The 25,130-nt window shown below is 39.5% G+C and overlaps 2 protein-coding genes across 4 annotated transcripts in view; one reads left to right on the forward strand and one right to left on the reverse strand.

Moving 5' to 3' along the window:
• Positions 1–749: 749 nt before the first annotated feature.
• On the reverse strand, positions 750–2,396 carry LOC103995628 (cytochrome P450 703A2). The gene is made up of 2 exons (XM_009416260.3): positions 1,467–2,396; positions 750–1,394 (listed from the first exon to the last, which is right to left on the reverse strand). The coding sequence occupies exons 1-2, from the start codon at positions 2,394–2,396 to the stop codon at positions 750–752; spliced, it is 1,575 nt and encodes a 524-aa protein (XP_009414535.3).
• A 2,604-nt stretch (positions 2,397–5,000) lies between these two features.
• Positions 5,001–25,130, forward strand: part of LOC103995627 (ABC transporter C family member 2) — a 31,771-nt gene continuing 11,641 nt past the window's right edge. Inside the window, exons 1-18 of one of the 3 annotated variants that reach the window (XM_009416257.3) lie at positions 5,001–5,247; positions 6,137–6,532; positions 7,150–7,328; positions 7,824–7,863; positions 8,093–8,252; positions 8,359–8,473; positions 8,559–8,639; positions 8,773–8,797; positions 9,184–9,240; positions 12,011–12,076; positions 13,080–13,154; positions 14,947–15,054; positions 15,470–15,604; positions 17,515–17,621; positions 17,705–17,798; positions 17,930–18,097; positions 18,741–18,881; positions 24,885–25,091. In XM_009416257.3, coding sequence (XP_009414532.2) covers positions 6,200–6,532; positions 7,150–7,328; positions 7,824–7,863; positions 8,093–8,252; positions 8,359–8,473; positions 8,559–8,639; positions 8,773–8,797; positions 9,184–9,240; positions 12,011–12,076; positions 13,080–13,154; positions 14,947–15,054; positions 15,470–15,604; positions 17,515–17,621; positions 17,705–17,798; positions 17,930–18,097; positions 18,741–18,881; positions 24,885–25,091 — 2,091 coding nt within the window. In that variant the 5' untranslated portion in view covers positions 5,001–5,247; positions 6,137–6,199. Of the gene's footprint in view, positions 5,388–6,136; positions 6,533–7,149; positions 7,329–7,823; positions 7,864–8,092; positions 8,253–8,358; positions 8,474–8,558; positions 8,640–8,772; positions 8,798–9,183; positions 9,241–12,010; positions 12,077–13,079; positions 13,155–14,946; positions 15,055–15,469; positions 15,605–17,514; positions 17,622–17,704; positions 17,799–17,929; positions 18,098–18,740; positions 18,882–24,884; positions 25,092–25,130 lie in introns of all 3 variants that reach the window. The other 2 variants (XM_065123143.1, XM_009416258.3) reach the window with 2 other exon arrangements.

Raw genomic sequence — 25,130 nt, forward strand, 5'->3', positions numbered from 1 at the left:
TTTAGTCCTATAAATATATGTTGTATGTAGTCATGAGACTATACTATCAAAAAATAAATCATTTTGGATAGTTATTTTGAGAGTTTTCTGTAAAGTAATTGAGTGTCAACTAACAGAGCATTCTAGAGCTACTTAGGTGGCATGTGGTTAGATAGCCATTGGGGTAGTATTTATGGTTGATTCAGTACCTTGTTTTATAATAAAGTCATAGACACTTGTGGAGACTTTTGATTGTGATGAATTATCTTGAACCCTTTGTTATATGACTGTAAAGTCTTGTGATTTATATTGCCTATCAAAAATTTCCTGCTTACGAGATCTTGGGTTAAACGCCTCGTATAGCTTATATTCTTTTTGCAGGTCATTAAGAAATCATAAAAGGTCTTAAGAAGATTGATATTTTACAAACAAATAAGCAACAATATCATATAACTTAAGTAAAATCTGCTAAGATCCTACAACTCTTTTGCATATTGTGTCGCTATTTGTTCTAGTGCATTGTCACAAGTTAAGATTGTTAGAAGATTTACAGTGCTGTTTCATTTTCTTCTTTTTCTATACATAAGATTCTATTTTTGTGCTTCTTTGATGACTCGAAAGTAATCCGTGCGTTTCTCCTCTCGAACTTATATCTTAAACTTCTGAGGTGAAGAGCAAAGTATATAGAACCATTTGTATTGTCATGTAACCGTTGATTTGAGTAGAACATTTCCTCAGATATTAAAGCTCGAAGAGAACGGTAACGAAACTTAGTCGTACAGGTTTGGGGCCAAGCGCGGCCTGGCCGCCGCCATCAGTGGCTTGGCTTTGGGCATGGTCATGCCGTAGACCTCCTCGGTGTCGATCTCCTCACATCGGACCCCCTCCGGCGGCGACCAGTCGAAGCAATGGAAGAGCGTGGCGAGCGCCATCAGCACCATGGTCACTCCCAGCGGCGCGCCGGGGCACCTCCGCTTCCCCGCGCCAAACGGCAGGATCCTGAAGTCGGCCCCGTGGCTGATCTCCACCCGCCCGCCGCTGCCCTCCGGCGGCAGGTGTCGCTCTGGCCGGAACGCGTCGACGTCGTCCCAGACGCGCCTGTTCCGCCCCAGCGCGTACGTGTTGATGAACACGCGCGTCTTGGCGGGGATGTCGTAGCCCATAAGCTTGGTGGCCCTGGTGGACTCGTGAGGGATGAGGAACGGCCCCGCCGGGTGCAGTCGGAAGGTCTCCCTCACGACGCACCGGAGGTACGTCAGGCGGGCAAGGTCTGATTCCTGCACCAGGCGATCCCTCCCGACCACCCTGTCGAGCTCCTCCTGGACTTTCCGCAGCACCCCTGGGTGCTTGATCACCTCCGTCATGGCCCATTCGTTCGTCACTGCCGATGTATCCGTCGCCGCCGCAATCATGTCCTACGCCGAATTGATCGACATCATGATGCAGAAGTCATCCTCTCGAGAACATGAGTGGTGGCGATGGCATACCTGCATAAGAGCTTTGATCTCTGTGTCGTCCATACGTTCCTTCCCATCCTCACCTGGCGAGGAGAGCAGCACGTCAACAAAGTCCATTGCTTCTTTGTTCTCGCCATCGCCAGCTTCCTTCCTCCTCGCCATGGCTTCCCGGTGCTCCTCGATTATCTTCTGGTGGAACCTGTCCATCCTCTTCTCGACCTCCCTAATCTTTTTCTCGCACCCGAGCGGGTCGAGCCACCTCCACAGCGGCAGGTAGTCGCCGAGATAGATCAGCCCCAGGAGCCAGAACAGCTCGTGGGTGATGTGCATGAACTCTGCCGCCTCGGCCGGCCCGGCCAGCTCGGGTCCGAAGTACTGCTTTCCCAGCAGCATCCTCGTCACGTTGTTCATGGAAAAGTTGCCCAGGAACTGCCGCAGGTTGACGGGCTCCCCATCTCGGGCCTTGCGCCACACATCTCGGGCGAGGTGGCAGGCCTCGATTTTCCGGTGGCCCGAGAACGACTCGATCTGCTTCGTGGTAAGCAAGTGCTCCATGCAGGTTCGCCGCATCCGCTTCCAGTGCGAGCCGAACGGGGCCAAGGCGACGTCGCGGCAGCCGTAGGCGAGGTGGACGGCGGCCAGCGTCCGGGGCCGGGAGGCGAACACGTCATCCTGCCGAAGTAGGATCTCCCGGATGACCTCCGGGTCGTCGGTGGTGACGGCGTCGACGGCGCCGAGTCGGAGGTAAACGAGCGGCCCGTGGGCTGAGGAAAGTTGGGCCATGTCCTTGTGCGGGAGTGGGCCCAATAGAAGGAGGTTCCCAAAGATGGGCCACCTTGGTGGGCCCGGTGGCAGTCTCAGTTTGGACTTCCAAGCAACCCTTGAGACGAGAGTGAATCGCAACACAAGAAGTAGAGCAAGGAGAGCAACGAAGACCAGAATACCCACAGGATGAACCATCTCCGTATCACCGAAATATCATCAACAGTAAGTAGAGATTTGCGAGAGCATTTGTATTTATAATGCGAAGGCGATCATGATTTGTCTGTGTTGGTTCTATTAAAGTTAGGTTACCGAGAACAGTGCATGACCTTGACATGGACAAGTAGGAGACGTGGAGGAGGCGGCTTGGGCTCTGTTAGGACAAGAATGTGGCTGCTGGTAGCAGGTGAGCCATGCTTTTGGCATTTAGTCAAACAAGTTATGGGTGTTGCATGATTAAGCATTTAGCATACTAGTATATTTTCAGATTTAGTAGATAACAGAAGTGCTTGAAACTATCTGCTTTAAATGCTCTTGGCATTTAATCAAACAAGTTATGGGTGTTGCATGATTAAGCATTTAGCAGACTTGTATATTTGCAGATTTAGTAGACAACATATGTGCTTGAAACTATCTCATTTAAATGCTTTTGGCATTTACTCAAACAAGTTATGGGTGTTGCATGATTAAGCATTTAGCAGACTTGCACATTTGCAGATTTAGTAGATAACATATGTGCTGCTTTAAATGCTTTTGTTGCTGGAAATAACATACCAGAAAGTGCATTTCTTGGCAACCAACAAAAACATAAGAAATCAGGAAATTTTCCTGATTTATTTACTTGTTTATTCAAGAGAGGTTGGGGGATGGTACTGACTCTTTAAATGATTTCAAGAGAGGATGGGGGATGGTACTGACTCTTTAAATACTTTCAATTATTTAGACTTCAAACTAAGCTGCTGTCTCACATAATATTTTTGACCAAGAAGATTGAGAAGACATTTCACATCTTCAAATTTCATCCTTATATTAGGGAAATAAACTAAACTGGCAGAGGATGAGGTTATGACTCTGAAATGTCTAAAGTATAATATTATTTATATATATTGAATTGGTCAAAGAAGGACAGATGCTGATTTCTCTCTCTTTTTTTGCTTCCTGTAGGAGCAAAGGCAGTCTAAAAGTGTATACATATTGAATTGGTCAAAGAAGGACAGATGCTGATTTCTCTCTCTTTTTTTCTTCCTGGAGGAGAAAAGGCAGTCTAGAAGTGTATATATATTGTATTGGTCAAAGAAAAATTGCTGACTTGCTGCCTACTCCTTGTTTGAATTAGAACAATTTGGATTCTAAAGGACAAGGATTGCAATTTTTAATTCAAGTAGTTCTCATGTTTGTAATCTGATATAGAAGTTCTATCTCTTTTATGCCTACACTCCCTGATTTTGCTTTACACACCCCAAAGAAAATTTGCTGCCTACATAATGTTTGAATCTTAGAATGAATTCAATTCCAGAAAACAGCATTCACATTTTTTTTTTTGTTTACGTAATTTCCATTGTGAACATCACTTCCAAATAACCTCTCAACAGTTCTTCTCCATTGTTGTTCTCATCTGCTGCCGTCCCTTTACCTTTTCTAAGTTGTTGCAATGATCAAAGTTATCTTCTTTTTTATGGTCATTCCTGACTCAAACCATCTCAGTCCTTCAAAAATGGCAGCTTAATTATGCTGCAAGTCATAGTTTTAAGTGGTGACCTTTTAGGTAATGAGGGAAAGAACAAATAAAAAAACTACAGTTCTAGAGAGAAGATGAGAGGGTTGGAAAAAAATACATGTTTAAGTCACCAAGCAATCTAATGAAGTAAAAACAACTTCATCAATTCATCAAATCTTAAATAACAATAGTGTTTTTGTGGTCTGTGTTTTACTCTGTCCAAAGTCCCACTTTGTGACTTGTTCCTAAAGTTAGGATGCATTGCCTTGAATCAAACTTGTCTAGCAAATAATAAATATATCTTGAATGGAATTTGAGTTTGTTAGACCTCACTATCCTCTTAATATTTCATGTCAAACCAATTTTTCATCAGAAATAGCTTGTATTATATATGATTATACTCAAATTCTGGAGAAAAAAATATGAGATTAATTTTTTGGAGGAAGTCATAAGCCAAAGTGACTAACTTAAAATGCTTATGTTTAAATAATAAAAAAACAAAATTTCTCATTTCACATTAAGTTTGATAAAAAATAAATCAATATTATATGTAGAGAGAAGGAAAAATGATGAAATTGTTTTTTTTTTAAAGAAAACATTATTTGAGCAGTGCATGTTTACATGTATGTGTGAATAATAAAGTCAAATATGTTGCTTAGACCTTTGATGAGAAGGTTTGAAGAACCAAAGTGGCACTGATAAATGAAGCATTTGATCGTATCTCATGATGATTTATGTAATATGTTCGTATTATTCTTTGAGAATTAAAATTATTTCATATCATCTTAATCTTATAAAGGAATAAATATATTTAGATTAAACACAACTTCTTAAATAGTGTGGGTCCTACACATTAGATTTAGATCGATGAGATGACACAAAGTTTAAAGTAGTAATTTCATTTAATGATTCTTTATTTATTTTTTTTATGTCATCCATAAGTCCCGTTCTATAAAAATCTTATTATTTAGAGCCATCTTTTACTATATATAATTTTTTTTACTATTTATAATCCTTTAAAAAAGAATAAAAAATATTTTTTATTAATTACAGTCTCTCTAATTTGATGTCAATGTCAACGACTACGCTGTCCTCATCACCCCTCCGTAAGCGCTTAGCTCCCCATCCACCTGCATCGCCGCCTCCCCCTCTCTCCTCCTCTGTTTAGCACTCCAAAGCCACAAGCCAAGGGAGTACAGTAAGCAGCGCTTGCCAATCCACCACAGTCGTATCATGAAAACGACGACGACGACAACTTTGCGGATCCGCCCGCCAAAGAATTAGCTTCCCCTCCACCAAGTCTCTTCGGCGGGGGCGGCGGCGAGCTTCGAGGTACTGTCACAACCCCTTCCCGCACGATTCGCTGGATGGATTGTTCGTGTTCCCGTCGTTTCTGTTCTAACGTCTGCTTGAAGCGTCAGAAAGATTCCGTTTGGAGGGTGGCAGAAGCTCCCTTCAAGAGTTTGCGCGCGGTTTGTTTGATCCCTCAAATTTCTCTTCTTCTTTTGTTGTTCCTCGAAATAAAAAAAAATGAATTTTCTTTTCTCCTTCTGCTTCGTTCTTCAAAGAGAAAAAGATTGCGTCTTGCGTCTTGTTCCCTCAAATTTCTCTTCTTCCTTTATTGCTTCTCGAAAGAACAAAAAGAATTTTCTTTTGATCGTGCTTTTTTGTTCTCTTTCTTCTCTTCTTTCTTGAAAGAGGAAAATGATTGATTTTCGAGTCTGCACGGTTTCTTCGCGAGTTTTGAGATGGCGCGATGAGAATCCAATCTTTTGTGCTAGACTACTTTTGGAGATGATGGGGTTCTTCCCGTCCGCTTATTGCGGAACAAGTGGGTTACGTTCGTTGATGCGATTATAACGGGTCTGTTTGGTTTCTTTCTTAAACAAGCGGCCCTGTTTCTTGAATTAGTTTGATAATTGCCATCCTGTTTCTTCTTGAAAGAGGAAAAAGAATTCCATTGTGAGCTTGTACGCGTCCGGTTTCGAGAGTTTTGAGTGGTTTGAGCGAAGCTTTATCGGACAGGCTTTTCAAGAATCCGGATTTTTTCTGTTATACACGTCTAAAAAGGGTTGATTCTTGCTGTCGGCTTTAGCGTATCTAGTGGCTTTGGTTCGTTGAAGCGATTATAATGGACCTATCTATAGAAGATATATTCTGTGCTGGCTAACACTTTTTTTTTGTTTTCTTTTGGCATTTGTCCATCGATGGATCTGGTTAGAAGAGACGTCTAATATAAAGAGAAACCGGGTGAAGTGATTGGAGTTTGAGGCTGTTCAGAGCCATGGGTTTCAAGCCGCTGATGTGGTACTGCCAGCCGGAGAAGCATGGGGCTTGGTCGACGGTGGTGGAGAACGCTTTTGGCCCGTACACGCCTTGTGGTATGGAGAGCTTGGTGGTTTGCATCTCCCATTTGGCCCTCTTCGGTGTCTGCTTCTATCGGATATGGAGGACTAAGAGGGACCACACTGTCCAGCGCTACTGCCTGAGGTCTCCATATTACAGTTATTTGTTGTCGCTGCTTGCAGCATACTGCACTGCGGAGCCATTGTTTAGGATGGTGATGGGCCTTTCTGTCACAAATCTGGATGGGTACACAGGTCTGGCTCCATTTGAGGTGAGTGCCCAATTTGTCTAGATATTTTGTCTTGTTTTTAGTGACTCATTACTCAACTCTCTCTTTCATTGCTAAAAGAGAGTTCTTGGATTTGTTGAGTTGATAGTTAATCAAGTGATAATTTTTCATTTCATTGCTAAGCAATTTTATCTAGTTAAGCTAATAGTGCTCAATGATTCCCTTATAGTTCTCCAACATGATGCTCGGACAAACATAGTCTGAATATGCTATGTGATTATTTTGTTTAGGGTGATATATTTAAGGTAATTTCTTCTAAAGGAAGAAAATTTCCCAGGACAGAGATATGCTTTAATCAACCATAGCAATTTCTGCTTTTGTATGGCAGGCTTTTAGCATCCTTAAAGTTCAGTAAAATGATAATAGACAGAAATAAAATCTCTTTTGAAGCATTTCTATTACATCTTGCTTCACTGAATCGTCCTACGCCTTTCACAATGTCTAGATTCATGACAATAGGTGTACCACCGACGATAGTATATTTCACCTGTTGGCTCTGGACCTTTCTTGACATAATCATATTATATTTTGTTTTGGTTTTGTAGCATAAAGCACCCACATTCACAAGCTCATTTTACTATATTATCTTCTTCTTTCAGGTAGTTACATTGCTTATTGAAGCTGCTGCTTGGTGCTGTATGCTTGTGCTGATAAGAATGGAGACAAAAATCTATATACACGAGTTCCGGTGGTATATTCGCTTTGTAGTTGTCTATGTTCTGGTTGGTGAAATTTCTATGTACAACCTTGTACTCTCGGTGAGACAATATTTTGACAAGTAAGTTTCTTGAAGTGTCATGTTCATTGCGCATATTCTTTTGTAGCCTGTATCCAAGCATGTAACGTGGATTCAGTTTTTAGAAATTTCCTAAGCCTTGAATTCTTGTAAATGAAAATAATAAGCTGCCTTAGTTTTATAATGCATGAAGCAATTGTCTCAGAGCCTGAATTTAGCTAAAATGTGGAGTATCATGAAATGAACCAAACAAATTCATTAAATCAATTGTTCAAATTTTGTAATCTCACCAGGCTTAGCTTCTTAAACCTAGTAATAAGAGGAATTCGTGCAAGGATATTGTTTCTGTGAAATTCCTTCAGTTTGAAGATTCCTCAACAAAGTTATTAAAGGGGTAATTTTTTGTTAAATGTTTTGGTAATGTCTAGGACATCTTGAAGTCTCTCATGATATTATGCATTACTTGCTTTATCTGGCTAAAATTCTTGAGCATCTAAGCAGAACTAAATCATCATTACCATTTTGTGCTGTATGCAGATCAATTTTCTATATTTACACCAGCGAGATAGTATCCCAGGTTTGTATCGTTTCTTTCTTGTATCTTATAAATATCAAATACAATTTACTTTCAGGTGGTTTTCTACGGATGATATTCCCTCTTCTTTATTATTTGCATCTAGAACCTACCCTCGATAAAGCTTTGTTCACAATGTCATCTTCTTCATAGTGATATTAAACTTTAAGCCGTACATTTAAGTAGCCAAAGTTTGTGAACTTCGCTAAATATTCTTGTATTTCACATGCAGTTTTTGTTTGGTATCCTTTTGCTTATCTATGTTCCAAGTTTGGATGCTTATCCTGGATACAGTCCAGTTAGAACCGAGGCATTAATTGACAACACGGACTATGAACCACTTCCTGGAGAAGAGCATATATGTCCTGAGAGGGAAGCCAACATGTTTTCCAGTGAGTATATTGAAGGCTTAATTGTTTTAAGTGATGGCTTGATAGTATTAAGCAAAAATTTCCTTGTTACCATATCTTGGGTGATGACTTTCTATTTTCTCCTTAGAAATATTCTTTTCATGGATGACTCCTCTCATGCAACAAGGCTTTAAGAGGCCCATCACTGAGAAAGATGTTTGGAAATTAGATTCATGGGACCAGACGGAAACTCTGAATGGCAGGTATTTGCCCTCAATCCCTTGGCTAGTTTCTCACAGAATCATAAATGTTAACTTTTCAATTCCTTCTAATGGATTCTTGTTTCAGGTTCCAGCAATGCTGGGCTGAGGAATCTAGAAAACCTAAACCTTGGCTGTTGAGAGCACTGCATCGCAGTCTCGGAGGAAGGTACGAACTATAACCTACTAATTGTGCAAGTTTTGTGTTGCAATTATATGTTCGGGGGATATTTATTCTCTGTAATACCTTGGGGATTTTTCTCCGATCTAATATTTCGGTTTCTCTTTGACCTTCTCGACAGATTTTGGCTTGGTGGATTTTTCAAGGTAACACATGGACATTCTTACAGTTGTCTTTTACTTTGATTTAGCCTTTTTTTTTTCACTGAAATTGAAATGGAATGAACTGCATTGCTAATAATTGACCCAATAAACAATGCTTTCAGTTATCTTTTTTATGGAAATTCCTTATGTAATTACAGTTTGTAACTTTGTATTGATGTTTCCATCAATTTTGTGGAAGCATCCATAAAATTTATGTTGCGTGATGAAGAAATAAAATTGTCGGAAAATTTCATGAATGGCTAGACTAATTTGTATGGATGAAACCCGGTTGATGGACAATATAGTGCAAGCTGCATATTGCAGAGTACCAACTTCATTTATCTACTGGGTGGGTCTTCTTGGATAATTCTTTTTCCTTCTTGTCTCAGATTGGTAATGATGCATCTCAGTTTGTTGGTCCACTAATATTAAACCGCCTATTACTGGTATGTTATTTTCTGACAAACCTGAATTTATAGAATTTTTTTATCTTATTTTATGCTGTGTTTTCACATTGTTGCTCATTTTAATATGTGTTTATTTATTCAGTGGCATGATATCTCTTTTTTGACGTAATTAGCAAAATTATGTGGATGCAATTCTTTTTCAGATTTAATTTATGTGCCAAAAATGGAACACTCTAGTTTCATGAAATTTCTATTGACACGAGGTATTGGTGTAGGACAATCAAAAGGTTTAGGCTGATGGGTTTAGGGAGAGAGCCGGTGAAAAAAGGTGACACAAAAGAGGGGAGATTCAACAATTCAGTCGATCTATGGGGAATTTGATTTGAAACCATGAAAGAACAAGTAGCACAAATTCAAACATATACCAATTTTGAGGAGGGAGAAAGATATTGATTTGCCTTCTTGGCTAGCCTCACTAGGTTGTGATTTTTATCTGCTATTCTCCAATGCTGGGTTGTTCCAGCAACATCAGGCTCTCACTAGTTGGATGGATCGTGTATGGTCAAGGGAAAGTCTAGGATAGTAGTGTTGGGGTTTAGAGATTTTGTAATGGTAGAATTTATATGAGTAGGATATTTGGGGAAGACAGAAAAGGAAGATAAGAAATAATAGATAACTTATTGGACTCACCCCAAGATAGAAAGGATGATAGGAAATCATCAATCAAGATTTGTGATCTTTAATCAATTCAAGTTTTAATTGCTTCCATCTTTTTCTTCTCCTTGTGCTATCTAGGAAACTAAAATAGAATCATGGAAAATGCTGCCATGTGGCAACTTATGTTTTTTTTACAAAACACCCTCTAAAATACTAATATTATTAAAAAAAATAGATTGAATTGAAAACATGCCAATTGAACTTGAATCCAATTATCATCACTGTCTAAAGGTATTACTGATGAACTTTCTTCTTTCCATGCCTAGTACAGAACTGAAAAGTGTCTTGATTTTCATGAGGTATGTACAAGTTCAAGCCTATGACCAGCTTGTGGCTTGCCAAATTTGGGTTAGAACCACTTAAGACACATGCAAAAGTCAAAATTCCAAGATTTTGCCTGGTCTTAGTTGAAGCCCAGTAAGTTCTAACTGATAATGGTTGGTTGAAATACTTAAGACCTTGATGGTTCCTGGTTAACTGGTGACCCTCTCGATCCTTCCCATTGTTCTGTTTCTCCCAACTTTCTCTTCATCCAGCTCCCTCTTGCTGACATTCCATCTGTCTCCCATTCTTCGACAAAACCCTCCATTTGGGCATATTTTTAGATGAGGGCTACCACTTCAAGAAGAAGAAATCAAACAAATGTATCAACACCTTGATATAATACAATACCTATATCATAGTGCTCTCAAAGGGGATCAATACAGGGTCAGTACTTGACACAACATTCCTTGATTTGAAATTTTGAACTGTATTTTTGTTGTGCAAAAAATTCTTAGGCATATCTGCAGATGTTATCTTTATTGTAGATTAGTCTTAGGGCTGAAAATTTTCAGAACATTGTTAGTGATATTTTCGTCTATGATACTCGACTACAAGAACACAAGTTGGATAGATTAGTATGTTAATTTAATCTAATTTTACCATTGGAATCCGCTTTGTTTGTGGCCCTTTCTTTTATTAACTAGGGTTGTTCGTTGTTTAGTTAATTATTTATTACATAATTTTTTGAACGGACTTGATGTTTTCTAGTTAAATGAAACCTAGAATGCTATAACTATTACAACGTCACTTAACTTGTGATGCTGATTCGGTTCTGTCTTGACCCAGGCTTGATGGGCTAACTGGCTTATCAACTTCGTTGAACCCAAACCATTGGTCAGAATGCCTGAGCTAAAGTCAATAGTAGTACACCTATCAGACCCTTATAAGATAATCTTAGTTTTGCCTACTCTCGATGTGGGACTTTTCGGGGTGTTGCAGGTTCCTTAGTTTGTCAATTCCCCCAGTGGGGGAAGAATTACTTATCAGCATGGCAGAAATGGAGCAGAGTGTAGCAGTGAAGGTGGTATTAGGTCATTGCCATGCTGTTGTCGTAGAAGATCTTGGTACATATGGTGAGGATGGGGAGATGAGGAACTCAGTCTAGGCACAATGGTGGTCTGAGATGATTGGGATGGAGGCTGCAACCATGGGCCGCAAGTTCCAGTTGAGTGGTCTAGATGGGAACCAGGGTGATTTGAGTCTGTGGGGACACTCACTTTGGGAGAGAACATCTGCACTGAGGTCTTGGGATTGTAGAAAGAAGTCTTACATGATGGTGGATTTGGAATTTGGGCAAGAAACTCCATATCTGTATTGTAGTTCTTCAGAATGTGCATGAGTTCAATTTTTTTAATCTGTTTGTAAGAGGAAAAAAAGATATCCGTAAAGGTGCCTCTTGGTTGCCTGTACCCTATACTTAGTTACTTATAGACCTTCCCCAAGGATGGTCATTAAAGATGAACATTGAACATGACCTGGGTTGATCCATGATGTCTCCTCCTGTTAGGTACATACAAATATGGATATATGTGTTTATAATGCATATATGTATATAGGTAAAACAGGTGACAGAAGGTAGGCTTTTTGCCTAGAACATTTGAACCACAGCACAAGTAACTGGTTTGTTTGCTCATTTATTATGGTTTTATTTTTGCTGTTCTACTTCAGTTTCTGGTCTTTTACTAAACATGTTCTGTTTTTCTTTAATTTTCTATTTGTTGTTGATTTTTCTTAAGATAAATCTGAAGTTTGCTGACATGATATGCAGTCCATGCAACAAGGGGAACCGGCATGGACTGGCTACATTTACGCATTCTCAATCTTTGCTGGGGTGGTATGTGCTTCTATCTTACGCATACATATTTTTGGTGCAGGCATTTTCACTTCATAATGTTGATGAACATGTATCTAGTTATTATTTATCCAAATAACTAAAGAGGGCTTATCTGAAAAATGTCAGTGTACATCAATGTATCTGATCATGTGATGTTCAGTATTGCCCTCCATGGAATTAATAAGCTAAGAGACTGATATGGATAGGAGTGACTTAAATATACATTGGAAGGTTGTGGATGTGGGGAAGACGGGCACAGGGGAGAGGAGCAGCTGGAAGGTGAAGTCAAGGCAACATGCTGAGAGATGTCTTAGTATTGCCTTCAATTGATTATTAAACATGCTTTTCAAAAGGAGATGCCACAATGAATTGGAACAGGCCTTACATGAGAATGAAGGGAAGAACTAGAAATCAAGTGCCACATATAGATAAAAAAAAAAAATCACATATGTACATATTGATATATGACATAAAATGCAAATATGGTTTTTGTAATTTAGCCAGATATGTAGTGGTCTATGGTTCTATGCACATATACATTCTGATATGTTTGTGTTGTCATTGTTTTAGCTTTCAACTAAGAGAATTTCATTCCTAGTGAACCTTCTCATTAGGGATGTGATACCTGGTGATATTGGCTGTTTGATCTCTCTGATACATTATAGTGTGGTTCCTGTTCTCTACATGGTTCAAGAGGGAATAGCTCTAGTAGTGATAGCTAAAATTTGGACATTTGGGTGTCTTTGTGTTTTGACCCAGATTCAACAATTGCTTATAAATGAAAACCAAAAGCACGTTTCATCATATAGCAATTGTTGAACTTATGAAAAAGGTCTTTTCAATATTTTTGGTAGCATAGTTTCTCCCTTTTCAGTAAATATTGAGTTTAACTGTTATTTTTATTTTTATTTTCCTTTTCTGCTGGCACCTTTGCAATTGCATATAATTTTGCAGAAGGCTATATTGTTATCTTTTTGCTTGCTGACAAATATTTTGATTTCAGGCACTGGGAGTATTATCTGAAGCACAATACTTCCAAAATGTCATGCGTGTTGGTTTTAGACTGAGGACTACGTTGGTATGCTACGCAAATATTACTGTTCTTCAACACTAGGATTAAAATTTAAGTTACATAAAAGTGCGTAGTTAACCTTATTCTGGAGGTACTTTGTTGCAGACACATTTAGAATAGTCTAATATCATGGTTGATGTGTATCCTTTCTGCTATTCATGTCATTGCTATCTGCATCTCCTTCATAATTATGGTCAATATTTCTTTCGTACCATAAGATACTCTGAATTAAGGTATGTAATTTCGTACTGTACCGGAGTTTTGACGTTTGCTCGGTACGGTACGAAACTGTATACCGAGCGGTATACCGTTCGGTATACCGCTCGGTATATATATATATATATATATATATTATAAAGGCGATGTCACATTGCCTCGGCGACATCGCCTTTTCCTTCTCCCACGCGGGGCGACGTCGCCTCGTTTATTTATATATATATATATATATTTATAAATATTTATATATAAAATATTTTTATAAAAGGCGACGTCGCCTCGTATATATATATATATATATATATATACATATATATATATATATATATACATATATATATTTATGATTATATATATTTATATATAAATATTCTTTATATATAAGGCAATGTCGTCGAAAAAGGCGACGCGACGTCACCTTTTATAATATATATATATATATATATATATATATATATATAATTTTTTATTTTTTATTTTCGTTCTGCCCGGTAACGGACGGTCCGTGTACCGGTAAGCTGACGGACCGGTATGTACCACCCATACCGGGCGGTATTATTCGAAATTGCATACCTTGCTCTGAATAGTGTCCCCGTATCTTTCATGTGTTAGCAGATTGAGTAGATTGTTTTAACCTTTTGGGATCAAATTTGGTAGGAGCCTCATGCACTATGTCTCCTCTTTTTAAACATTTGCTACAGTTAGATGTTGCTGTAGAGTCAAAATGAAGTCCGGCTCAGAAGTTTGAGGACTGTTGATGCTACTCATTCTTAAAAATTACTCTAGTAGGAATATGTAATATGGTACTGATAATAATCTAGAGAACAACTTATAGGACATTTAACAAATACAATTAGTTCTGTTGATCTGAGTCCACCACGGGCTGACGTTGATTTGAATTTGGTGAAAAAGTCAAGACAGAGAACAATATGTGAAATCACATAAAGCTGTTATTGTTTTGTTGCTTTTTTCACCATGGCTGGAATATTGCTGAATTTGTGCAATACATTGCTGTTTCTCTCCCATTTGAACATTGAAGTTCTTAGACCTTTTCCGAGGAGCTTTGGTTCAGAGTTATGGGATCAGGATGGTCTACGAAATATGAGTTAAAAGATTATCCATGTAGAGTAGAATCTCATTTCATTTAATGATGATACTTGGTATAAATGCAGGACATTCTGATACTTCTACTCTTGTAAGGAATATCTCTTATTGCTTCACTGCAGCTAAGTTACTGCCTTTCCCTTATGATACCTTCCCCCATATGAACTTGTTTCAAGGAACTCATTATATTGAAGCAGTGAAACCACGACAAATTTTACTTGTTTTTTGTATATGTTATATCATTTTAATTTGACTAGTCCTAATTTATTCATGTATTGGCTTCGCATCTTCATTTCATTTCATTTTTTTGTTTTTGCTTTGCTTCAATTATTAGTATGACTATTTGATTTTTATTCACCTTAAGATTTCTCAGATTACTATCATATTGAAATTCTTTGAGACTTATTGTTCTGGTTTCTATGTTTAGGTTCGATAGTTGTGTCCTAAAGAAATTATGTACTTGTCCTTTTCATTACAGGTTGCAGCAGTGTTTCGGAAATCTCTAAGACTAACCCACGAGAGTCGCAATAAATTCCCATCAGGAAAGATAACCAACTTGATGACAACTGATGCAGAAGCACTTCAGGCATTTCCATCTTGCTAAACCTATTACTGCAGATGAGATGACGTGAAAGAAATATTTAGTCCACCTCAATTGCTAAACTGTGTCAAAAAATTTGTCTGCTCAAATGTTTTAATGGAAGATAACATGTTAAATAGCACATCTAGTTTCTTACCTCAACAAAGGTCACATTTTGTGATCTTTTCCAGTTAGGTGATATATGCTGAAAAAGAAAGCACATATATTCTGGTTTCTTATGTAAAATAAGTATATTTCTATGCATGTCTTTTTAAAATTATTCTTTAAAGAATTAAGATAATTGATAATGACTGACAAGTTTAATCAACTGGCATTGTGAAAACTTTCAGGTTAAGGTTCGGTAAGGTTGTGTACAAAACTAAACATTATTTTGATGCATCTTGCCATTCTCTTTGAACAGCAAGTGTGCCAGCAGCTTCACAGTCTATGGTCAGCTCCCTTTCGGATTATCATTTCAGTTATTCTTCTGTACGAGCAGCTAGGTGTTGCATCTCTTATTGGCTCATTTGTGCTGGTTCTTTTGTTTCCCATACAGGTAATCACCCTTATAATATTATATTTTTGCAATCTATCATTTTTCTGCAGTCTCAATGTTGAACTTTTGTCATCTCATAACATTATTAAGGTCAAGTTTGACACAATTTCAAATGTGATACTTGCACTTTATGGTTCTTAGAAGCAAGGATTGCCGTTTTGGATATTGGACCCATTTCGGTGTTCTACTCGAACCGGTATGTGCACGTTAGTACCGGTGTACCAACATATGGTACACCGGTATGTATTGGTGTTTGGAAGATGAAGAAGAAGAAGAGGAAGGCACAGTAGAGGAAGGAAAAAAGGAAGAGGAAGGAAGAAGAGGAGGTGATGGAGGAAAAGGTGGAGAAAGAAAGGAGGAAGATGAAGGGGTAGTGGTAGAAGAAGAGATGGAGAAAGAAGAAGGAAGAAGAGGAAGTGGTGGAGGAGGACGAGGAAGAAGAGGAAGGGAGAAAAAGAATGATGAAGAGAAGGGGGAGAAGAGGAGGAAGTGTATTATGGAGATAAGCGGCAGTGACATCGAACGGCAGCAGCGTCGTGTGAAGAGGGCAGCAGTGAGAAAAGGGCTTGCGATCGCTGTCAACTCCTTAACATGTTCAGCTTGGCTTCACCTTGAAATTATATGAGCAAGACAATATAATATTTTCCATATTAGTTATTCAAATGCATATTTTTGTATATCCCCTAAAACTTGTTATTTACAAGATAGTCCTCTCCAATCCTTCTCTGCTGTGCATATATGTCCTTTGATCTATTTTACTCTTTTCTTGTTTAGTTTGGAATACCAAGACTGAAATAGATTCGCAAGACTAGCTTCATACGTATCCTGGCAACCTATGCTTCTAATGCTCTCTTGTTTATCATGTGGAAATTACATTAAAAAAGCCTATTCTAAGGGTCAAGTGGATCATGCTTCTAGTTGTATGGAGGCTGGTTGGAACTTTTAGCTATCAAAGGAATATTCCTTGTATTGATTTATTTGGTAATCTTTTAAGTAATTGCAAATGAAAATTTCCAAGAACCGCCCACCGTACCAGTATGGAGTGGATCTGATAGTCACTGTTTACTTGGTAAAAGATGATTGACATAATCGAGTGATGCAATCCTAAATGGATTGCATTACCTTCAAATATAGGTTTTTGTCAGGCAAATTGCATCTCAGGAACTTAAGCCTGAGCTTATACCAATTTTTTGGGTGCTTTTAAACAGTCCTTTAGCTGAAGAAACATGAAGCTGTTTCAGCTCTGATATTCTTAATTGGAAGGAACAGAATAGTTGTCTCAAAGTTATAATGTAAAGTCCTGTATGGTATTTTTTTCATTGCCTACTACAATCATCTTATGTGTTGTTTATGGCTTGTTCAGTCTTTTATATAAGTTTGCCTTAAGTGAGGCTGTGATTTCCAAGCAGTTTTTAGGTGCAGGTTAATAAAATATTTTGAAATTCTTGGCCATATATGTTTCTCTCATATAAAAGAGAACATAGCTTTGGCGCTTGGAGCAGCTTTTTATACTTCAATGTAGAGAAATTCCAGAAGTTCTTCGCTTCATTGAAACATTTTTTTTTCTTTTTCTATGCCAATTGTTACATTTGAAATTTGCTACTCAATTTAAAACCACATTCCATGTTAGCCATATAAAGCAACTAACTAGAATCGATATGTATGGGGTGTTTACATTTAATATAGTGCTTGGAGTTGTCATTTTAATGTTTTACAGTATCTGCCTTTTTAAATCAACCATACCAATGATTGTTTGTCAATTTTTCATAGACAAATCAATCAGGCTAAACTCTAAAGAATAACTTTCACTGTTTCACTAGAATGCAGTTGTACAAGTATTTAGGTCTGTTAACTGCTTTCCCTACATTATTTCCCATTCTGATATCTTTTTTGGTTTATTGTGGAACCAGACATTGGTGATAAGTAAAATGCAGAAACTTTCTAAGGAGGGTTTGCAACGTACTGACAAGCGGATTAGTCTCATGAATGAAATATTAGCTGCGATGGATACAGTGAAGTATGTTTCAGATTGGTTGGTATTGCTTTAGAGTATCTTATTTTGGCTGGCCGCTGATCATTCTTGATCTCTCGGTGAACCAGATGTTACTCATGGGAACAGAGCTTCCAGTCAAAAGTGCAGAGCATTCGCAATGATGAGCTTTCATGGTTCCGCAGTTCTCAGCTGTTAGCTGCGGTAAGATTAAAAAAATATTTTCATGAATTCCCTAGTGGGATCAGAGGATATACCAGTGAAAAAATATTATTTTTGTTTCTTTTTTTTGTAGAAAGTTTATGTATTCTTATGAATTCTACCTAATTTTGCAGTTCAATACTTTCATCCTGAACACCATTCCAGTATTTGTTACAGTTGCCTCATTTGGGGTGTATACTCTTCTTGGAGGGGATTTAACACCTGCAAAAGCATTTACCTCACTTTCATTGTTTGCAGTGTTGAGGTTTCCTCTGTTCATGCTCCCCAATTTGATTACTCAGGTACAATACTCCCTAAGCTTTATGTCTTTTCTATCACTTGGTAGTTGGTAGTCTTTTCTCAATGTGGCTATAAGATAATCGAAACTGTCCTCAGAGTTTGAACTTTGAAGCTTGAATAAATTGAAGTACTTAGCCTTGTATATAAAGAAAATTAGATTTATCAAATATTAAAGTTGAACCTTGGCACCATGATAAGTTTGTCTCTGTCATGGGTTCAAGCCACAAAATTAGCCTCTCATCTTATATGTATGGTGCTACTGCTACGCACGAGTTCATTTATGGGAGCCTTCAACAGTTATACTTGCTGCATTTGGGGGTTTATATCTAGCTTCTTGTATGCTTTGCTAATATCAATGACAAAGTCACTGTGACTAACCTCAGTGAGGGGTTGGAGTGATACTACGGGTCCACTGTGACTAAACTAAGTGAGTTGTTGCTCACCGTCGCTAAAATTGACTTGGGTAGTGTTTGTTATGATGTAGAAAATATAGGCTCATGCTCTTTTTCATGTGAGCATTCCATTCTACCCACATGGCAAAATCTTGTAAAAATATACATGGAGATAGATTCACAAATAGAATTTAAGGTACTTAACAAGCACATCATTCTTTTCTAATGCCTGATATCTATTTTTTTTCCGCAGGTTGTGAATTGTAATGTGTCACTTCAACGTTTAGAGGACCTACTTCTAGCGGAAGAGAGAATTCTTTTGCCAAATCCACCTATTGACCCAGGGCTGCCAGCTATTTCGATTAAGAATGGATACTTCTCTTGGGATTCACAGGTTTCATATCATAATCTTGCCTTATTTTGTTAATATGGTTTTGCATCTTTTTAGTTAAACTTGAGGGCAAAAGTACTACTCTCTTGTTCATCGTTTCTCTCTTTGATGCTTGTCTTGGCAATGGTCTCTACCGAATGTCACGCACTTAGCTAGTTTTGTCTAAGTCATGCGGCACTTTTGTGTGTTCGTCCGCAAAGGTTAACATCTCCGAAACCTCCTATAGTCCCTTAGGATCTACAAAAGAGAAAACGGGTTAGAGAAAGCGTTTCACTCGGGATCCACAAGCAATCATTTCAGCAAACACTTTATAGCTAATGCAAATTACAAACAAATTTCCCAAGCTCTAAACGGTCGTACAACAAAGGGTCCAAAATGGTTCACTACGGACCGAAATCCCCACAAGTGCCCACATGACACAACATTTGTTTACAAGATAAAGACGACCACCAAAGTCAAAGAAAATGAGGCTGTTAAGCCTACTGTCAGCCCTTTATATATTGTGCAAAGCATGAATAAAACCGAAAGACACGGACATACATAAGCATTACATCAAACACCCCGTTTACAAATTTGTCCGTGACATTCTCCCCCACTTATTCCTTCGACGTCCTTGTCGAAGTCTTTGCAGACACTGCATCTCCTTGCCTTTGCTGTGTCTTCAATCTTCTGCTCTAGTTGCAATACGCCTCTTGTCTCCCAGTTGTACTCCGTTGCTATTGTTGAGTAGTCGAACTTTGATCCGCCATGCTACTTCAACTCGCCAATGATACCGACTCTGGTATGGGGTCGACTGAGTTGTGCCGATCCTTGTTGTTTCTTGTGGATCTCTCAGATGAAGGAAAAGACCATCCTTAGTATATGCTAATCTCTCAAATCCCTCATGTCGCTTGAACTAGGTGGATGCTTATTGGAGTTTTAACGAGCATTACCTCGCAGACATTAAAGTTTTTGGGTCCTTCCTTCGTAAAATTTGTCAATCGATTCTTCTTCCACTTAGTCGTCACTTCCAAGTTGGTTCGCATCACTTTCGCTTTCGATTGGTATTCTGTTGGGAAATGAAGCAGATAATCTACTCTTAGTAGCACTGATCACCATTGGTGAGGATTTGACAACTATTGTCTTCTATTAGCTTTCTTCTAAGGGTTTTTGAACATGTGCAGAGCTTCTATGCTAGATAGATAAGAGAATTGGGGTACTCGGTTTCGCCCATTCTCTTAAGGGTTGAGAAGACAAAGGTTACTTGACTTCGCCGGCCTCATCGAGGGTTGTACTCTATGCATCGAGTTGGTTACTAGCTTTCGCTCATTCTTTTGCTCACACTTCTGAAGCACTCGAAGTGTTTTCACTCCTTGCGTTGAGTTAGCTACTGTGATTCACCTTCTCAATGTCATTAAACTTCTGGAATGCAAGAAGTTTTTACCCCAACTTGGAGCAAGTCTCTAATAGTTTTGGTCGTCTCTAGGATTGTACCGTCTTCTCCATCATTTTTGTTACCTACTCCTTTGAGTTGCAAAGGTACAACACCGCGTACTGTATACTTCGTTCCTTGGTCGAGCACTCTTTCATCGACCCGAAGTCTTCCACTTTCGGCTATCTTGATGAGAAGCTTGTTGACACCGGCCTTACGAAGTTCCCTGCCCTCTGCTCTTCTGTGTTGTCTCGGTACTTGGAGTTTGCCTCTGCATTCTTCACATCTTCATTCCCTTTTACGACCAAGCGTTCTCCCTCCATGAGAACAAGGGATCGATGACTTCACGAAAATCCCGTCTCTGCGGTACCATGACATTGTCATGCCCATGGCCCTACTATCCATTGCCTCGCATCTGCGTCCCTTTCTTCGCGATCGGTAGATCTGCTTTGTGGCACTATGACACTCCTCCGAGTCCACCTCCATTTTAACCGATGCTTGGTTTTTGGGTAGCTAAGTCCCTCTGGACTCGTTGTCTTTTCCTCGCCCCTTTCAACCACCCGCTTCAACACATCTGTGTTCTCCGAGCAGCTCCCCTTGGTCGATGGAAAGATAGATTGTAACTCCCATGCATGGCCATCGCCACCATGTTGTAGGGTTCGCACCTATTTTGTTCTCCTTATCTTCCTTGGTAGTAACGTTCGCTTACTTGGCCTTGTCCTCTGACTTGCCAGGCTCCCTAAAGCGAATATGAGCTTTGGAGCAGTCCAACTCTTCAACCGCTCCGATCATACCTCTGTATGATCAAGTCCCACCCATGGGACTCATTGGTACTTGCATTCGAAATTCTCCATCGGTAGTACATAGCCCTCATATGCCGATGACCAAGGCTTTTATTCGATGCAAAATTCGATGCACGCACGGAAGACCCGCCTCTGCGATACCATAGCATTAACTCCTTGAATTCATAGCCTTTCTTACCGTCGTGTTGTTCACCGAAGTGGAGCTTCCAGTAGCTCCCGATCATACCTCCGTATGATCTAATCCCTCGCGGGACTAGTTTCATGTGTATCGCATTGCCACGAACTGTTCCATCACGATCCGGTGCACTATGTCGCCTCCTGGTGACATATTCATTGCATTCTGATCATTGTGGGATGAACTCGGATTGCGATCCTTCCATGTGTGGCCTCTGCCAACATATCGCATGACCTCTTCCACCTTCGATTCTGTTCACTCCACTGGCAATCGACCTTCGTCCACCCGCACTCGGGTCACACCCAGCCGAAACATAGCTCTAGGACAGCCCGTTACGTAGCAGCTCCCGAAGTCTATTGACTTCGCTAAAATAGGTGCACCATTGTCTGGATCCTGGGCCTCTGCCCTCCACCAGCACAATCTCCGCTGCGCACTATTTCCTTCATGGCAACTTGAATGACAGCATTGTGACATATTCTTCAAGAGTACCCGCCTCTGCGTCCTCTTGCCTCGTGTCAAGGCCTTCTGAACTCAACTTTGCCTCCGCAAGTTAAGTCGCCTTGGTTCCTCCATCAAATGGTTCTCCGAGATAAGGTGCATGTGCCTCGAAGCTCACTTCGTTTTGGCACCATGTAGGATGAGTCTGCTCCATCATAATGAGGGACCCATGGAACGACATGATCCTGATCTTGCCTCTACAAGAGTTCATGTCTTTGACCTCTGTCCAAGGAAAGCTTTATGCCTTCGTTCTATATTCCATCTTCTATGTCGACTCCCTTCGTGCGACCTGGGTACTTCACCAAATTACATTTAAATTGCTCCGCTCCTCGATTTGCATTGAGTTGATGGTGGTCCTCGCGCCCACTATTCCACTGGTCAGCCCTCCGTTGAGTCCGATCTCCATATCGGCTCCAAGTGTGCCTTCATTTTGTGTTGCCTTGGGTCGCTCCCCCACTTGATCTCACAATGCATCCACTAATGCATTACCTCATGCGAGATCATGTGATGACTCCTCACCACTCACTCTGTCTATTGAGCTTTGTGCGGTTGTTGTCTCGAGGTACTCCTCAACATATGCGGTTCGTTGCGCATGATTCTCCCTCTTGAAAACCGGGACTTGTCCCTCCAAGGTATCTGTCCCATTGGAGCAACTTCTCTCTTTGTATCCTTCCCTCTGGAAGTTTTGGAGACCACCATCCCTTTGTACTACTCCGTCTTACTGAACAAATTGTGTATTGTTCTACCTTTGTAAATGCACTTGCTATATCGGGACTCCTCGCCAATACAACACCTGCTGCACCCCTCAAGGCCTAGCAACATGCTAAACTCGCTGCACACTTCAGCCTCCTACGGATGTATCCTTCTCATGCCGAAGAGAAAGTTCTAATGCTCCATGGCGCCGAGTTTCGATCGCCTTGGGATGGCCACGAACATTACATCATCCGTATACAAGCCCTTGTATGAGTACCGAATTCTTTGAGTTAGCAATTCCCCTCACCTCTGTGAGCTTTGCACAACTCTTTCAGTCGCTAAACAACCCATTTCACTTTGCACGGTCTCATCCTTTACTAAGCGCCTTGCTTGCCTTGAGCACCATCAAGTATGGTTGTCAATGTTGAGCTATAGCTCGAACTCAGCCATTCTAACCTTTGTGCGCTACGCATTTTTCCCAACTTGCTTGTCCTCGTGGTGCCTCTTGCGCGAAGGGTTGGCTATTCCTCTGAATGCCAATCTCAGATGTCCGCTCCTCTGAGCGACTTCTTTTCCCTACATCTCCATGCTCATTTCCTCCAAACGGTCGCGCGTGCTGGCTGCCCTCAACGCAGCCCCACTAGGTCTCCCACGTTCGCATGCCAAGTGTTTTTATGGGTGCTTGTCCCGCTCTGATACCATATGTCACACACTTAGCTAGTTTTGCCCAAGTCGTGTAGCACCCTTGCGTGTTCGTCCGCAAACCGAAACCTCCTTTAGTCCCTTAGGACCTACAAAAGAGAAAACGGGTTAGAGAAAGTGTTTCACTCGGGATCCACAAGCAATCATTTCAGCAAACACTTCATAGCTAATGCAAATTACAAACAGATTTCTCAATCTCTGAATGGGCGCACAACAAAGGGTCCAAAATGGTCCACTACAGACTGAAATCTCCACAAGTGCCCACATGACACAACCTTTGTTTGTAAGCTAAAGACGGCCACCAAAACAAAAGAAAATGGGTATGCTAAGCCTATTGTCAGCCCTTTACATGCTGTGCAAAACATGAACAAAACTGAAAGACATGGACATACATGAGCATTACATCAAACACCCCGTTTACAATTTTGTCCGTGACAAAATATACTAAATTTCACATCCTTTTTTTTATAATTAAGTTGATTTTTTTTGGTTTGGCTTATGTGTCAATGAACTCAGATAACATTACTGTTTGCAAGATTAGCCATCTTCAGTGATGGCATTAATTCCATGCCTTGTTGTAATAAACCCTCCATACTAGAGTCATTTATGCATGTCAACATCAGAATCATCTTAGTAACTGATTAATCGATCTCCTATACATATATTTTTTCTAATCAACCCTAGATTATTCTTGTTGGGTCCCTTTTTAATGTGATCCCTTAAATTGAGCTAGGATCCTCTTTAGTTCTTTCGCCTGTCGTATTTTTTCTGTTTCTTAATAAATTTATGACTGCCTACATATGCATATTGCATTTATTTTCTATTTTTTTTTATATTTCAAAAAAAGCTGAAATTTAATTTGACAATCTTCAAGTAGATTTGGAAGCATTCTAAGTTTCAAACACAATTATATGTCCTCATTCCTCATTCCTCAGAGACAAAATGGTTACCAGTTTATAAAAAATCAAATAAGACCACAAAAATTGTACTAGCTACAAATATTACTTGTATTTTTTTATGACTAATATACTTGAATTTTTATGGCCTATATGGTCCTAAATTACCTACAACATATTCTTTAGTGCAACAGAAATGTAAAGGAAGACTTTGTTGACAGCTCCTGTTTTACTGAAATGATCTTGAAGTAGTTAAGTAAAACAAAATTTTGAGAGTAACAAAATAAAATTAGGAGTGATACAAATTACAAAAATCTTGTGTGCCAATTGGTGATAGCTTCCTGCTGTGGAATTTTAAAGATTGTAAAGTCATACTTGCCAGTTGGTGATATTTTCCTGCTGCAGGATTCTAATGGTTTCAAAGTTGTATGGCATAAACTGACTGGCGCATGGCTGCCTTTTTAGCACCACACTATATATATTGTGAATTCAGTCTGCTTGAGTATTAAGAATGTTATGGATGGATGATACCATTTGTTGGGACCATTCTTTTTTAGTATCTATCATGGATGTGATAGTTAGGATGGTTACGAGATACTTATAATCATTCCTTTGTGGCTTGTGAGAAATATGTTTTACTAATCTTTTGTCTATACAATATAACAAGCTCGGCCATTGTGCATCTAGTCACTTATGTTCTCAAGATTTTCATCATGTGTAACATTAATTTTATTGCACTAGTCTTCTATATGCCACAATCCATTTTATACGCCATAATGTATTTCTAAATTTTCTTTAAATGCTAATTATCTAACATATCAAGCTCAGGCAGAGAGGCCTACACTAGCAAATGTCAATGTGGATATACCTGTTGGTAGCTTGGTTGCAATAGTTGGAAGTACTGGAGAAGGAAAAACATCTCTAATATCAGCAATGCTTAGAGAACTTACACCAGTGGCTGGAACTGATACATCAGTGACTATTCGGGGGACTGTTGCTTATGTTCCTCAAGTTTCATGGATATTCAATGCTACTGTAAGTTATATTTATGTCTTTATTCATTATTTGTCAAAT

This window comes from Musa acuminata, chromosome BXJ2-8 (genome assembly GCF_036884655.1).
Source record: "Musa acuminata AAA Group cultivar baxijiao chromosome BXJ2-8, Cavendish_Baxijiao_AAA, whole genome shotgun sequence".
Classification (NCBI taxonomy): Eukaryota; Viridiplantae; Streptophyta; class Magnoliopsida; order Zingiberales; family Musaceae; genus Musa; species Musa acuminata.

Bases quoted from the DNA above. Each gene is read 5' to 3' on its own strand.
- LOC103995628 (XM_009416260.3), bottom strand. From the start codon at position 2,396: ATGGTTCATCCTGTGGGTATTCTGGTCTTCGTTGCTCTCCTTGCTCTA. The intron at 1,395-1,466 runs GTATGCCATCGC...AATTCGGCGTAG, and splicing joins AGATCAAAGCTCTTATGCAG to GACATGATTGCGGCGGCGAC.